We start from the raw sequence: 16,220 nt of genomic DNA, 5'->3' as shown, positions 1-16,220 counted from the left end.
GACCTGGGGGGGCCACTGGCCTGGCCCGACTCGGGGGGGCCCGCTGTCGGCCCAAACCTGATTCCTTCCACCAGTTACTTCCCTGTGTCTGTCCAGCTCCGTGCGAGTCGTACGTACGTCTATGGTGTTGTTGTGCAAACATGGGCAGAATCGAATAGTAGACATGATACTGAAAAGTGTATTGCATGCAGCAACCTGATTGAAATAAACATGCAGTTAGGGGCGACCCACCCCGACCCCCACAAAAAAAAAAAAGGTAGCCATCGTCGTCTAGGGGCGCCCCCTCCCCCTAGGACAGCTCGTCATTCTAAAACACCAGGTGCTTCTCTAGACCAGTTCTATATCATTTTACACCCTAAGCCTGAATAAAGTATTTATGGTATGTGTTTATACCATGGATTTAGCAGCAAAGCTATTGCAGCATTACATTTACATAACACTAAAAAATAATGTTATTATAAAAATAAAGACCTAGAAATTGAAAGCAAACTAATCTGATTGAGCGTTATGAGGTATTAATATTTTCAGAGTCAAAATTGAGAGCGAATATAGCCGTGTTATTTTTACTCTGGGCGTTACGGGCCCACACTACTGGATAGTTGTTAAATCTTGCTACATCTTATGCCACCTATTTTGCTTTTCTCTATGCATTAATTTCAGTTGCCTTTGGTAATTATTATTTTTTACTAGGGGCAATATAACTACAGCTTTTGAAAATAAGTGCATGCTCCTTTTACATAAAAATTAAATTATCTATATATGTATAGATAGGTACAAAACAAAAAATATATACTTTTTTTTTTTTTAAATATTTGTATGGTCCCACCTCTGTCTCATTAAGGGAGGGAGGGAGGGGGAGGGGGGTCCAACAGGACGTACCACACCGCCCAGTCAACAGAACGGGGAACTGAAAGTAGCCAGACGTCTAACATACCATCCTGTGTGTGTGTGTGTGTGTGTGTGTGCATGTGTGTGTGTTTCGTGAGATTTTGTGCCAAAGTGCAAATTCTAAGCTGATAGATTTCGCATTTCTCTTCCCCCCACAAAGCTTCATCAGAGGGGAACAACTACACAATGAGTTCAGAGCCATGTGGGATGAACACAGTCCCGTGTATTGATGGATCCTTTTTGCTTTTTTTTTTCATGAGGTGTTTGTGGGGAGCGGGGTGGAGCAGGTGGAGCAGGTGGAGCAGGAGGAGGAGGAGGAGGGGGGGGGGAGTCGGTGTTTGCAGCTCTGTCCCGGGCTTTTTAGGGTTGCAGGAGTTTTTCTTTTTTTTTTTTTTCCTTCTCTCCAGGGGATCAGGTGTGGGTTGACCGGGGTGGGGCAGGGTGGGGCGGGTTTGGGGGGGGCAGGGGCAGGGGCAGGGGCAGGGCTGACTCATGACCCCCCCTCAGCTCCAGCGGAAGGACACGTGTCGAGGGCGGTCGCCCCCTTCCTTCACCAGTGGCTTGTGAAACTCTCGGCCGGCTCGCGAGTGGATGCTGGCCCAGCAGTACTCACAGTAGTACTGCAGGCAGGTGACGTTGGCACAGAAGAAGGGGGCGAACTTCCCCCCGCAGCGCGCCCCCTGGCACTCGTCGCACATCTGGTCGTCCAGGACGTACGGCTTCACCTCCACCTGGGAGAGACGGAGAGATGGAGAGATGGAGAGGCAGAGCTCAGTTTATTATCCCCCCACAATCTCACATCCAAACAAAATCAGTTCAAGCATTTTAATCTTCCGACACAATTTATATGTAAATGTGCTGAAATGAAGAGCTTTGTGGGTCCAGGTGTGTGAGCTCCTCTAAACCGACGACCTGACACGCCAATCCCTCCGCGGTTGTCTGAAATAAAGCCCAGGCAGGTATCCTCCCCCGTCCGCCGGTGAAATGAGTTTGACCACTAAGCCAGGAGACAAGAAATGAGAGCTCAGTCTCCATGGAGACGGCTCAGTGCATGAGAGAGCAGGGGGCGGATGCTAACCTTGTTACAGTGTGGCCACAAAATGAAAGGTTATCGAATCCTCCGACAGCGGGGAGGCCGCCGTTCTCGGGCTAAAACTCTGCAACGACGACTTAGCGCTGCAGAGAGCGACGCACACGCTATTAAATAAATACCAAGATCGGCTCGGAGGTGACGAGCTGGTCTGTGGTCTCTGCAGCGAGTTCATGTCGAAGCAGACAGAGAGAAAATTAGAAAGAGAAGATGAAATAACAAGGATCTTCCAAACCGCCGCTCTGAGGTCAAGCTGATGGATTCTCAGCGATCCTGCTCTCTGCAGTAAACACAAACTCTCTAACACTGTTATTTCTGTCAACATTCACAACTTTTCTTCCTGACCTCTATTAGAAAAAATACATATTTGCCTTGTGAAGTCTTCATTCACACCCCCTTATGGTTTTTAAGTGTCATTTTCTTTGAATTGTTGTGACCATCATTTGTTTTCCAGTCAAAATAAAGACACACCCACAAAGAAGAACCCCCCCCCCCCCCTCCACCCCCAACCCCTTCCTTCACTGAAGATAGATGGTGATAGCTGAGGTGGAGCGCCCCGCCCTAAAGAGGCTCGGCTCTCTGGCCGACAACCAGTCTCTCTTGGTCACGATCCGTCCCGCTGCACTTGGCCCGGCGTGTCTAAAATAAGCAGGCTGCAGCACGGCCTCGTGGATGTGCATGTATAGGGAACTACTATAATTAAACCAACCCTATGTGTCTGCAGCCGAAAACATCTGTTGGGACTCCTGCACCCAAAAGGCCCTCAGTGATTACACAGGCAGGGCCGGCCTTCCCTTATTGTAGGCTGCGGAGCAGTTGGCCCGAACCCCGGCTGTAATGAAAGCTGGGATACACGGAGAGAGTTGGGCTCTGCTGCATGCCACAGGAGTGACTGTGAAAACCTCAGCTGTGGTGGGGATGCTGCTTTTCTTTCAGAGGAAGCATATTGTGAATGAAGCGCATGAACCCGCTCACCCTTTTGTCAATGTCATTGTGCTGCAGCTGAACGAAGCGAGCGCTGATGGCAGCGATGTAGCTCTGCTGATTGGAGAAGGCCACGCGGCCCGCTCCCTTTGGGTATTTGAGCTCCGGGTCGGTGTCGATGCCAGCGTAGCAAACACCTCCATACAGCCGGTCCATGATCATAGCCAGCTCCACTGTGGAGAGGAAAGGGAGGAAGAGATGAGAAGGAGAAGGAGGAGGAGGTGATTAGTGCTGCGGCTACAGAGCGTTGGCTTTTGTTCTCAAATTGAAAGCCTTCAGTATCTTTAAAAAAAACGAAAAGAAACTTTTGTGATTGACACCGTTATTAGCCGACGTAAAAAATCGACCCTCCTGCACTATTCATCAGTGGCAGTCTCAATCTGCTGGTATAATTAGTAGGGGTCACATTGCAGACAAGCCAGCAATGTTTATCCCAAGAACAGAAAGACTGAGCCTTCCATTACACCATGAATTCTTAACATGACGACCACTTGGCCCGCGTCCTGGAAACCCAAGTAGAGGATTGCTTTCTCACAGGAGGACTTTTCATTACAGCCTCCAGCCTCGTCGCTCCACGCCAGTCGATGTTAGGGAATCCAATTTAGAGGCTTTTTTGGGGGGATCTTGGAAAAAGACAGAGAAAGAGAGAGAAAAAAAACAGAGTCCATTCAGTTACCTGCACGCAGGGGTCGCGGCACTCCCCCAACAAAGATGGTCTTGCGGGGGTCCAGAGGCTGGGAGCCGTCCATGACGAAGTCACTGTCGCTCAGGTTCCAGGGACGGATCTGGACCTGCGGGACAAGATGCAGTAATTACACTTCCTGTCAAATGTGTCTGAAAGACTTCAGTTCCCGTTGGCGCTGCAGTTCCAGGTGGACATGTCAACATAATGTACTCATTTAGAGTGTGTCCCAGCAAATTTCCATCAGTACTGTTAGTAATGTTGTGACAGTTATAAATTAAATTCAACCTGTACAGCTTACCCATGGCGTTTAGTCAATTAATTTCTTTCATATGTAATTGTTTCCAATGAAATATCATGTATTCTTCCTATGTTGAATATATCATGAAATTCTACTGACAGAAATTAGCTTGGACACACTTTAATTCTCTAGCCACTCACCGGTTTGTCTTTGATGGTGGGACTGGACACACACAGGTAGAGCTTTCCGTCCTCCTCGATGCAGGCGTCAATCAAGGCCTGGACAGAGGTCTCTTCCTGGAACAGCAGGAAGGCGTAGCCTGGATAATAATAAAAAAAAAAGAACAAACACACATCTTCAGAAAAAAAAACCCATCTTCTGTATTTAACACTCAACCTTGTGACCGTGACGCTTTAAACTCTGCCCCCCTGGCTAAGAACTCATACACATGAGTGTTTTTTTTTCTACAACGTCTACATTATACGAGTCACGATCTCATGACTGAGTCTCACACTTTCCCCCCCTTGTTATTCATAGTTTCAGACAACTTCGTCTCCATGCAGGCAAACGACCTTGTGGCCCGTTCCTCTGTCCTCATCTGCCTCTGTAAGGCGCTCCACAGCGAGCAGATTAAATGGCTGAGAGCGGCTCCCCGCTCCTAAAGGAACCATGCAAAATTGATCAGCCTAGCACGGCGCAGATCTCCTCTGAAAGGTGGGTCAGGTGGTAGAGGAGTTTGGTGATGTCTCGAGGCAGAAAGAAAGAGGAATTCAGACGGTCACTCTGTACTATTCAATTATTCAGCATCCAGAGCAAAGACCTTACCCAAGGTCACAGCTATGAGCTATTAAAGGGATAGTTCAACATTTTGGCAAATTGGCCCATTGCCATAATCCCTATAGTCATAGCAGTAGGTTCGTTACCTTTATTTGTCGGTGCAAGCTATTTCTAGAACGATGGAGCAGAGCCGTAAGCTGCTCAGAGCTACGCTATGGAGGTTAATGGGATTTCTTGGTTTCCCCCATCAAACTCATCAAATACACAATCCCACGACTCGAAAACGTTCTCGTGGACAAGTTGTGACCTGCACATTCACCACGCTATGAGATAATAATGGAACGTCACGAGACTGAGTTGTTTTCGAGGCAAATGCAGAGACTGCTTGCTGAAAAACTGCCCTGGACAGGAATGCGCATCAGCTGTTTTGCATGAATTTACCTCGAAAACAACTCTATCTCGTAACTTTCCGTTATTATCTCATAGCGTGGTGAATGTGCAGGTCACAACTTGTCCACCAGAGCATTTTGGAGTTGTTGGATTGTGTATTTGATTAGTTTGATGAGGGAAACCAAGAAATCCCATTAGCCTCCATAGCGTAGCTCTGAGCAGCTTGCGGCTCTGCTCCACCGTTCTAAAAATAGCTTGCACCGACAATTAAAGGTAACGAACTGCTATGACTAAAGCGATTATGGCAATGGGCCAATTTGCCAAAATGTTGAGCTATCCCTTTAAGTCATTTTGGGAGCCACAGAGAAGAGACTGAGTTGTGGGTCCATCCATCACACACTGCTACAGGGGTCTGTGAGCAACAGTGGCCTGATTTATGGGTTGAACTAAATGAACACAACGCGCTGAGAGAGGATGGAAACAAGAATCGAGAGCCCGGATCCACTTTCTGACAGCCAAAAGATCAGAGTGAGGATATTTTCAGTGCTGTCACAAAGCAGCAGACACGCAGTCATCTCTGAACTGGGTGTAAATTATCACTGCTTTGCTCTGATTATGTTAGCAGGAGCGCTGCACCACCTGTGGTACCCATGAGTCAGGGGAATATGAGCTGCTGTCTGAGCAGTGCAAGCGGGATCGGTAGGTATGCACAAATGCACATGATCACATATACACACACACACACACACACACACACACACAAGGAATTGTTTCTACAGGAGTACACTCTGTCTCCAGCCTCCAATTACTCCGTTTGTAGTGTCTCTGGAGACGACTACAAAGCCATGTGTGTTCCGGTGTCGCCTCAGAAGCTGGCGGTTTAGGAACTCGGTGTCGCCCTCACGCGCACACAAATTCAGACACACAACGCTTATGTCAACAAATGTGTGAGTGAAAATGGCACAGAGGAATGTGCAACTGTCATGTTTTTAACATTCCTGAGCGGAGCTGCTGCAGATGAGATGAGGGGAAAGGAGGAGAAAAAAAAAAAGCCCTGACTCGACAGACCCAGTCAACTGTGGTATGTGGATACATCTGAGTGTGTGTGTGTGTGTGTCAGGGTAACGGGGAAGGGAGAGGGTGTGCAGCTGTGGATGTGGCGGGTTGGAGAGAAGGAGGGGGTTGAATAAAAGCAGGAAAAGAAAGAAGAGGCAGCGAGCATCAAAGGTGGAGCAGATAAAAGCAGGTGCGTAAGTGTGTGTGTGTGTGTGTGTGTCCTCAGACAGCTGCTGCCCCGACAGACGGTTACTGTCTGTCTGCGACTGTGTGCGTGTGTGTGATGTGTGTGATGTACCCCTGTCACAATGACGTGGCATCCTGCCTAAAGCTGCAATGACTTGAATAGTGTTTCTGTAGATCACCAAGGTGACAGACGAATCCTCAGCATTTCACTGTGACAATGTTGACACGTGACACATGTGGAAAAGACTGTATGAGGCAGATTAGAAATAGGATCCTAAAGCAGCATTTTTATGCCATCAAACAAACAAGAAACCTTTGTTTCTGGCATTTTTCAAGCACAAAGCTCCAAACATTTGCTGCTTCCAGCTTCTCCAGTGTGAGCGTACTGAAAACTGCACATCACTGGTTTTGTTGCAGAAATAAAGTTTGGATATGAAAAATTATAATGAGCCTTACATTTTCAGGAGGAAAAATGTTTGTGAAACAAAAATAAATGAAAGACTGACGGATAAAAAAAAAAAATTGGGTAGTTATATGAATAGAATGAAGATCCTGATTTTATATCATTCATAATTCTGTCCACTTTAATCACTTTGCTGACACTCGGTGCTGCCACTGTGATGACTTCAGGCAAATCCCTGAAAATGAGAATAAGGCCTAAAATGAAAAATCCTGTCACACTTTGATTTGAATATGAATAGGTATGGGAATATGAAAGGGAACAGGAATGGGAATTTGAATTTGAATATGAATATGAACGGGAATAAGAACAGGAGCAGGACTCTGAATAGGAATAGGAACATAGTAGAGAGGTATATGAATAGAAACAGGAGAGAATGAATGGCGTTGTAATGGGAACAATGAAGGTAAGAAAAGAAGCAGGTGCACATGTCCTGACAAAGACTGACGCACAATCACTTAGTAACGTCACCTAAACAGCATCGCTTTAGGATCCATATTGTACTGTGTGTTCCGTGCCAACACATCCGCTATAAAGAATATCCTTATGATATATCGAGTGTCGTGCAATAGGCTATAACCGGTCCCTTTCTAATTAAAGGTTTTAGTGGTTCTTATTATGAGGCCTGCACAGACTAACAACCTCAGTGAAGCTTTAATGTTTTCACTAACAACTAACAAGCTGTCCCACCGCGGCCGAGGCTAAATATTCACAGAGCAAAACTAATCACAATCAGCTGCTTTAAGTGACCAACTCATCTCCGTGTGTTTGTTCCTCAGTTCCTCTCCAGACCCACCGCAAGAAACACACAATTAGACTCCACACAAAGAGGATTTTGTGCATCATCATCTTCCTCCACGTGCCTCGTCATCACCCGACATAAGACCCCTGTCTCCATGTTGCCGGGTTACATAAAGAGGGTTTGTCATTGGGAGAAATCATGTGGTTTAGCACTGACATCCCCCCTCAGAGGAAAAACAACTGCAGTCTTGCGCACGCGCACACACACACACACACACACAAACGGCATGAAAAGGCAGAGCTAGCAGCGGCTCATAGAAGTCTGAAGGAGGGAACAGTGTGTTCCATGACCCAGGGCAGGATAGGGGCAGAGAGAGAGAGAGAGAGAGACGAGGAGGAGGGGGAGAGGAGCGAGACACATGGAAAGAGAGAAAAAAGTGAGAAAAGGTGGAAGGGGAAGGAAGGAGAGCATGAATGACTGCCTTACAAACAGAGAGGCTGGAAATCCATGGGAGTGGATGTGGAGAAGGAGGAGTCGGGGATATAAAAGGCAGAGACAGACGCAGAGCTGCCTGCCACTGTGAGAAAAGTTACACAACTGATGCAACAGACCTGGAGAGCAACAGACTCAGGTCGTCTACACATCTCACACTCAATATCACACTGACCTTAACTGTGACGTTGCTGCACTACCCTCTGTTACATCATTTAAACCTGTCATTTAAAATTAATAACGAGATCAGTGCTTCACTTTAAGACTTTTACAGTCATGCAGAGTTTCGGCGGCGGTGTATTAGTTCAATTTCACTGGAATAAGATGCTAGAAATGTTCTACATCACTTAATAATAGGGTGCTTGTCATGATCCCATCTCACAGGTGTGTTATATAGAACTGTAAAAAGCCTAAAGAGCAGAGTCCGTAGGGCGCCGTGCCACGTTACCGCTCTGATATTTTAGTCTGAACGGTGCTGGGGCTCTGTCTCTGTTTCCATCAGCATTGCGCAGTGCAGAGGCTTACACCACGGGAGGAGAGCGCAGATCTGCAGTGGCTCGTGCCTCAGATTTATAGGACTTTGCTGCTGAGCTGCCAGCGCCGTCCGGGGAGGGAGAGGAATACGTCCGCAGCATTTTTCCATCCTGAAAGAGCGAGTGTTTACGGACAAACTATAGGCAGGAGAGCGCCTCGTGGGGCGCGCAGGCGAAAAAGCGATGAGCTCATGCAGCAGAGAGTCTTTTCCTGTAGCAGGGGCCAACACTTTGACTCAGAGGGGAGAGAAACAGTTACCTCAACGGCAACCTGATGACAATTAGGACTGTAAAAACAGACGCATTAACTCACTAATTGTTACCACTTAACCACAAACAGCTACCTAAAATGAATATGAGGCCGTGCTTTACTGGGGTAAAGGTGAGGTGGGTATTGATGGGATAGTTTGAGACCACATCTCGTCCGTTCACAGTGTGAAAGTGGGGGGAAACTGCCAGAAAGTAACAGAATCTGGCAACCAGCGTCTCTAAAGCTCACTAATTAACACCTGTGAGCACTCTTGTAAATGTAATCTGGGTTATGTGCCGGGCCGCTAAGGCCGGGCTAGCGCCACGCTAACCTAGCCGTCTCTGTGATCTTTCCCACAACGGGGTCATCCCTATGTTCCCACAGCCCTATGTTCCCTCAGCCCTATGTTCCCTCATTTCTAACTTTTGTCGTCACTGAAAATTAGGCCCTATTCCCACAGCCCTTTGGTCCCACCATTGGTTGTGTTTAGGCAATGAAGAAAGGAGTTGGTTAAGTTTAGTAAAAAGACCAGGTAGAGGCTAGACAGGCCAGATAGACAGAGTCCAGATAGGTACAGAGAGTCCAGAGGGAACATAGGGCTGAGGGAACATAGGGCTGAGGGAACATAGGCACGCTCCCCACACAACAACAACATGTCATGTTTACATTTCAGTTTCTATCAAGATTAAATGAGACAACATGTTTATTAGTTTAATTAGCTGGTTTAAGACTTGCTGGGAACCAGATGGATAAAACAGACTCACTGTCTCGCCCCTGCTGCCTGCCACACTGTACGCTAAGCTAAGTTGAGCAGGACGTTTTTTAAAGATGGCAATTATGTGCTAAACTAATCCTGTTCAAGACAAACACACCACCACAATATCTGATCTTGACTTTGACCGGACCGATCACCCCATGACCTCGGGCCTGCTGGCTATTTGTTTGCTACACGTTTGTTTTCCAAATGTCAAAGACGGTTAAATCTAATAATATCCTGTTGAGTGACAGTGTCCAGTTGAGTTGGAGCTTGGAGTTTGGTTTTTGGAGCAGATGTTGTCTAAGTTGTCCCTGCTATGTCAAACTCTGAGATCCCCCTCTCTCCATTACCTCATCAAGTTAACGGTGTGCTGACTTTGCAGAAATCCAATCCACGATGACTCGATAAAGTGAGCGAGCACAGTCACATCTCTCTGGCTTTAATAGTGACATTTAAAGTCAGGCTTATCTTTTCACGCTTCTGAAACCGACTGCAGGTTTACTCCACATGGGTCGGCCCCCCTCTGAGCAACACATCAGAGAAACATGGGACCCCACAAAAGAGCAAACCTGCAAAAAAAAAAGAAGGTTTTACGAGCTGCTCCATAGAAGGAAGGCTTCCGTGAAAGCCAAACCTCCACGCGTGCTATATATCCTGCGAGAGTAGGGAGGGAGAGAGAGACCTGCTGTATGTAAACAGAGCGACTGCTGTCAGCGGCTCACACGACGAGAGTGAGAAAGAGAAGAAGACGACGACGACTTGGAGGATTTGGCAGGATGGCTGGAGGGAGACACAAGCATCTGCTCTCCTCCTCCCAACAAACACAGCCCCCGAGGGCTGGGAGCAATTGAAGAGGAGTCAGTCGTAGAATCAGTCAAACCAAGCATCGCTAATCACCTCAATTTGAGGGACTAACTCACTGGATATGATCCAACAAGAGGGAGGAAAGACAAAGTGAGGCCCCGATAAAAATGCAGCAGGACGTCACACTGCGACGGCCGGCCCTGCAGCACCTCCCCTGCTGCTGCTCCTCCAGCCCTGCTGCGTTCACGTTCAACGGAAAAGAAGAGCAAACACGGACTTCTGTTTCAAATGCGCATTTTGCCTCATGACATTATTAAAAATAAATAAATAAATAAATAAATAAATAAATAACACTGATGATGACCGGCTGCAGTCAAAAGCAAACTTCAGTTATAACCTTTTGAAGCCTGCAGACGAGTCACTGTGACACACTGTTACTGCAGTCTGACGTGAGCGTTAGCATTTGTAGCAGTTTACAGCCCCCGGCGCTCAGCCTCCTGCGGACAGACAGCATCGCCTCCTCCTCCTCTTCCCTCTCTTCCAATCACAGACAGAAATAGCCCCCCCCTAACATTTCAAGCTTATTGCGAACAACAGTTAACGACAGCAGGCGACAGGGGAGGGTGTGAGTGACACCATCGCAGTGACCGCAGCATATTGGTCATCCTTTCTTTTCTGTTATTAGGGAGGATACAGTGTTTACGATGATGTCATTTAAAGCTGTTCTCATTCAGTTTTGGTCATTTGTGGGTATTGGAACGAGATATTAAACGCAGCATTGACGTCTTGTCTCCGCAGCAAGCAGCTGCCAATTTACAAATCCAGCCATTCAGTGTTTCTGACCACCTGATAAATGCAAGTACAATATTTCCTCTATCTATAAAAAGAAGTAAAAGGTCCCATATTTTGGGACACTGGGTCTTTTGTTTTATTTAAAGTGTTTTAATAGGAAGAGAGGAGGGTCTGATCCTTTGACTGGGTGACTGTTTTTGAGTGATCAAATAAAAAGTATAACAGATTTCAGGTAAAAACACTCAGAGAAACCAACTCCTGCAAGGCTGGATGGTGGGTCCAGGTGGGCGGGGCTTGGTGGCTGCTTTGTTGTGACATCACAAAGTTACATAAGTCGTGATGGCAGGTTTTAAGGTTCATTTTCTGAATACGGGCCGTGTGCATTTCTCTGTGAACTGAGGCTTTGATACTTTCACAGCATTAATATAGAACCTTGATCTGATTTATAATCACACTACTCATAGACATCTACCTTTATACTGTATGGAGCTTTAATGTTACTGCCAGCTGCTCATACATGAACATCCTGGCTACATACAGCAGCGTTAAACTGCTCCACTGTGCAAGAGTTAGCTCCAGTGGAGTCACTGAGTGTTACTGTGGAGGCGGCTTTGTTATAAAATGTTACAACTGCTGTAATATATCAGCAGTGTATGAAGAAAAAGCAATATCATGGTACATTAGGGCCTGCGCAAAAATGACATGGAAAGGGCTGAACTTTTATGGTTCAGTCCCTGATGTGATATTTTACAGACCCTCCCCTTGATTTATTAAGAAAGACCTACCTGGACAATCTCACAGTAATAGTTAAGAATTTAAAATACAACCCTGTCTAGACATTCATATGATCTCATAATATAAATTGCACATTGAGAGTGTAATTAGAAATTGCCAAATTTACGATAATCATAACAAAATGGAAGGTCTTGTTCCAGTCACAGGTATTGAGTCCCTAATGAGTCTTTACTTTGATGTCACCCTTTGACCTAATATAATAGTGAATCGAACAAACTCAGAATTAAAAAAAAATCTAATAAGAACAAGTTTGAGCACCCTCCCTTGTTCTCACTATAAATCATGAAATCAATATCATAAAGCTTATGAAAAATTGCTTAACCTCTTGCGTCAAAGACATAAAGAGCGCTGCAGACGGATTATGGAAAAAAAAATTGATTAAAAAATACGAGCAAAATGAGCACAGCTAGTTCCTACCTCCTCTGGTCCTCTCTGAGCAGAGACTTACCCTGCCCCTCAAGTCTGACTGAGCCACAACGTGAGTCATCTCGAAACCAAAACACTTTCATAACTGTCCAGACGCTCGCTGCCAGCAGTTAAATGTGAAGCAGGACGGAAAGTGACGACTATCTTCCATTCGGTCAAGCTTGGAAGGACGTTTAACGCGAGGAGAGGCCGCTGACCTCTTGATGTGAATCCCACATTTGTAAATCGGCCCCCGTTACACGGTCCGCACAACAGGAGGACGCGCTCACACATACACATGCAGATATGCACTTGCTCTCAACCCCTGGAGCTATTAGCGCTAAGAACTCTGTCACCGGGCGTCCGTCCAGGCTGCCGGTTAATATGGAGAGAGTGATATAAACAGGATATTTTTGCAGTTTCCCTTGGAGTTTGGGAGTGCAGGCGGGTTAAATTAGAGTGAGAGATAAATTCAACACAAATCACTAGTCCCACGTCTCCTCCCCTTACATGGCGGCGTCCGCCAGCCACCATTCATTCCCCTAAAAGGATGCTGCATTTTTCCTCTTGGCTTTGGATATTAGTAGAGCCTAGTCTATTCAAAATAATCCTCCTGAGCTAAAAAAAAAAAAGGAAAAGAAAAAAAGGATGTTGAAAATTGAGAGTGGGGGAGAAACTGGCAGGGATTTTCGCAGGTCCTCCAGATGTAGCATATTACCATCTGCCTATGGAATGTCAGTTATTTCCACAGTGTCCATAATAGCTTCCCTAATATGACACACGGCAGCTCCCTGGGCCAGAGGGACTGATGGAGGGGGCTCGGAGCAGGGAGGCGCTGCTCTCATCACCTGCCCAGAAACGACACCTGAGAGGCCGCCGCGGACCGGTGAAAAAACCCTGACGCGCCTCACGGGGCTCGCTCAAACAAACACTTCTCAGGTCAGAACTCCCGGTGGCAGGTTTCTGGAGTCGTTACACACGGTGTGAGTCCTTCTGTGAGAGCGCCACAGGGGGTTACTCAGATAAACAGACACCTCCGTGCTTTCCCAGCATGAGCCACGGATTCTGGGTAATACGATTCTTTATAAAACTCTGTGATGGAGATGCGCCCCCCAGGTGATATTTATTGGTGTAGACTTTGATGTAATGGGGAAAAAAACACAGATTATGGTGTGAGAAAAGTTTGTTACCTTTAGGTGGGAAGTAGGATTTGCTCTCGGCTTTGTGGGGCCAGTCGACCACCAGGTGCCCGTAGCGACGGAAACTGTTGGTGATTTCATCTGTGAGAATAAAAAGAGCAGCAGAGAGGGGGGAAAAAAAACTGACATGACTGATTTGTTCAAGACATGATCAGATAACATTCATGTCTTTTCATACAATATGCATATGAGGGACTGTATGCAGAGCCGCAGTCGGTGCTGAGACAGGCACCGCTTCTATTTTCTGCCGTGTTCCTGCTGCAGTAGTAGCCACTGCATTAAACAGGAACACGGGCCGGGGCGCATCCAGTCTGCGCCGGGGCCGACTCGTGCTGTGGAAACTCATGAATTTTTCAGCCGGCTAAGGGCACGTATCGTGCATCCATCCGCTCATGTGCTCGTTCACCTGTGTCGACGCAGATGAAAGTAAACAGTCCATATTAACCTTAAACTCTGGGACATGCTCCAGAGCCTGTGGAAACAATTACAGGTCTATAACATAACTGCTCACAGACTTTAGACTACAACATTGCAAGTGAGTTTGCAAAGACGTTTTCAAATATGTTTTCATAGTTTCAGTTTTATTGACATTCCTCCGAGGGCATACAGTCTATTGTACATGCAAAATCAGAAATGACTGTGGCTCCGGTCACTAAATGGCAGTTTCACTCTGACAAAAATTGCCAAATACACTGTCCACAAAAAGTCCTGCTGGATTTAACTAAGCTAATAGGTAAGAGCCCTATTTATCCCTAACTGATGCCGTCTTGTTTCTTCAACAACCATGTTGGAAGACACATCCTGTGGTTGTGGAAAAGATGTTAATCTGTTTCTTAAAGGTCAAATTATTGGCATCAAGCAAATAAAACATCTAGGGAGATTGCTGAGATTACTAAAATTGGGTTCGAAACTGTCCAACACATTATTAAAAACTAGAAGGATAGTGGGGAAACATCTTCAAGGAAGAAATGTGGTCCAATGTGACCACAGAGTCCAGGCCTGAACCCCACTGAGAATCTTTGAAAAATGAATGCAACTCTGGATGGAAATAAATGTTGTGACATTACAGAAGCTTATCGAAACGATGCCATAGCAAATGCGTGCCATAATCAAAGCTAAAGGCAGTCCAATGAAATATTAGAGTGTGTGACTTTTTTTTTTGGACGGGCAGTGTATGTTGCTATTGATTATTGGTCTCATTAGTGTAAAGGATTCAAACTGCACAGAAAAAACTAAAAAATGTTTATTACAAGTTCATAGGAATCTAGATAACATTTTTATCACCCTACAAGGAGGTCTCCGTGCCCTCGGAATAATACTTCAGTTTTTGGAAAATAGTTTAATGAAAAGATCAAGACTCCTCAAATGGCAGCTGCTTAGCTTAGCACAAAGGCTGGAAACAGGGTGAGCAGCAAACCTGGCTCTGCTTAAAGGTAACAGTGTTGTGTCTTGTTTTAATCCAGATAACAACCACAGCATCATAAAAATGGCACGTGGTTTTAACTAAAGGCGCTGTGCCAGACTATTTTTCTGGCTGGGGGCAGTTTCCATTCATTTCCCAAATTTTCTGCTATGCTCAGCGCACTGCTGGCAAAGAAGCAAATAAGCATTATGTCAAATTACTCTTTTAACTTTAACTCTGACTGTCGAAAGTCTGAGTCGTTGCTGTAAAACTTTAAAACTGTACAGCAAACCCAGCGTTTCAACAACTTTTACTGACTATATGGTGTGAAAATGAATTATCGTTGACAATAACAGTCAAGGTGCTTTTAAAGCGGCCTCAAATAGGCCTGTGTGACTATTAATAGACAGAGAGATTGCACTGAGAGGCCTCCAGCTGCGTGTCCTTTTGTTTACCTTCATCTATGTCAGGGGGAAGGCCTCCGACAAAGACCTTCCTGGAGTAGCGCTCCATCCTCTCTCCGTTCTGACAGCGGGTTGGCGAGTTCAGGCCCGGGGTCAAGGAGGGGTCGCCGTGGCCGTCGTCGAGGAAACCATCTTCAAAGGGAAAGAGACAGGAACGGCCTGGGAGGAGAGGAAAAAGAGAAAGACGGACACCAGGAAGACGGACAGGGATAACGGGGGTGGAGGACAGAGAGGTGTGAGAGTGTGAAGTAAGAAGGGAGAGAGGGTACGAGAGACAGAGGGGATTAATCACATCTGGAAAACACAACCGGTTGGGATATTGAGGTTTCAATCACAATTCTGATTAAATGTGGTTTTTCAACGACGTGAGATGATCATCTGGCTTTCCTCAGCCTCCATCCAACTGCTAAACTACAATTATCATGTACCTACGCCACAACAATCTCCATTTCCTGACTTACAGCACTGAGTGAGAGTGTCACAGTGACCTTTGACCTTTTGGATATAAACTCTAATCACCTCGCTATCTTATCCTGTCATAATTATTGTTAGAGTTATTGTGTGAGTTATGACTAAAATGTGTTTTGTGAGGTCATAGTGACTTTGACCTTTGACCTCGGTTCATCTGTAACTCCACATGACTGTTTTTTTTTTCCCCTCAGGGTGTTGCCATGGTATCACATTCATGAGAAAAGGACACATGATGTCTGGAAACATGACGCCTCCAGCGCTGAGGCCAAACAAACCTGATCAGATCATAACAAAAAAATCTCTGAATAACATTCTACTGGTCATCAACATGATATCAATTTACAGGTTATCACATTTTCA

General features: G+C 46.0%; 1 protein-coding gene across 9 annotated transcripts in view; it reads right to left on the bottom strand.

Moving 5' to 3' along the window:
- Positions 1-1,221: 1,221 nt before the first annotated feature.
- The window catches only part of cpeb3 (cytoplasmic polyadenylation element binding protein 3), a 45,559-nt gene continuing 30,560 nt past the window's right edge, over positions 1,222-16,220 (bottom strand). For all 9 annotated transcript variants that reach the window (XM_085800530.1, XM_085800533.1, XM_085800534.1 and 6 more), the window contains 7 exons: positions 15,381-15,548; positions 13,515-13,604; positions 4,086-4,204; positions 3,639-3,753; positions 2,954-3,135; positions 1,354-1,619; positions 1,222-1,305 (listed from right to left, as the gene is read on the bottom strand). In XM_085800530.1, the coding sequence (XP_085656656.1) occupies positions 1,392-1,619; positions 2,954-3,135; positions 3,639-3,753; positions 4,086-4,204; positions 13,515-13,604; positions 15,381-15,548 (902 nt within the window). In that variant the 3' untranslated portion in view covers positions 1,222-1,305; positions 1,354-1,391. The remainder of the gene's footprint in view (positions 1,306-1,353; positions 1,620-2,953; positions 3,136-3,638; positions 3,754-4,085; positions 4,205-13,514; positions 13,605-15,380; positions 15,549-16,220) is intronic.

Source organism: Trachurus japonicus, chromosome 15, assembly GCF_045865225.1.
Source record: "Trachurus japonicus isolate A0001 chromosome 15, Traja_1.0".
NCBI lineage: Eukaryota > Metazoa > Chordata > Actinopteri > Carangiformes > Carangidae > Trachurus > Trachurus japonicus.
The sequence above is the reverse complement of the archived record's forward strand: the minus strand, read 5'-3'. Positions and strand labels throughout refer to the sequence as shown.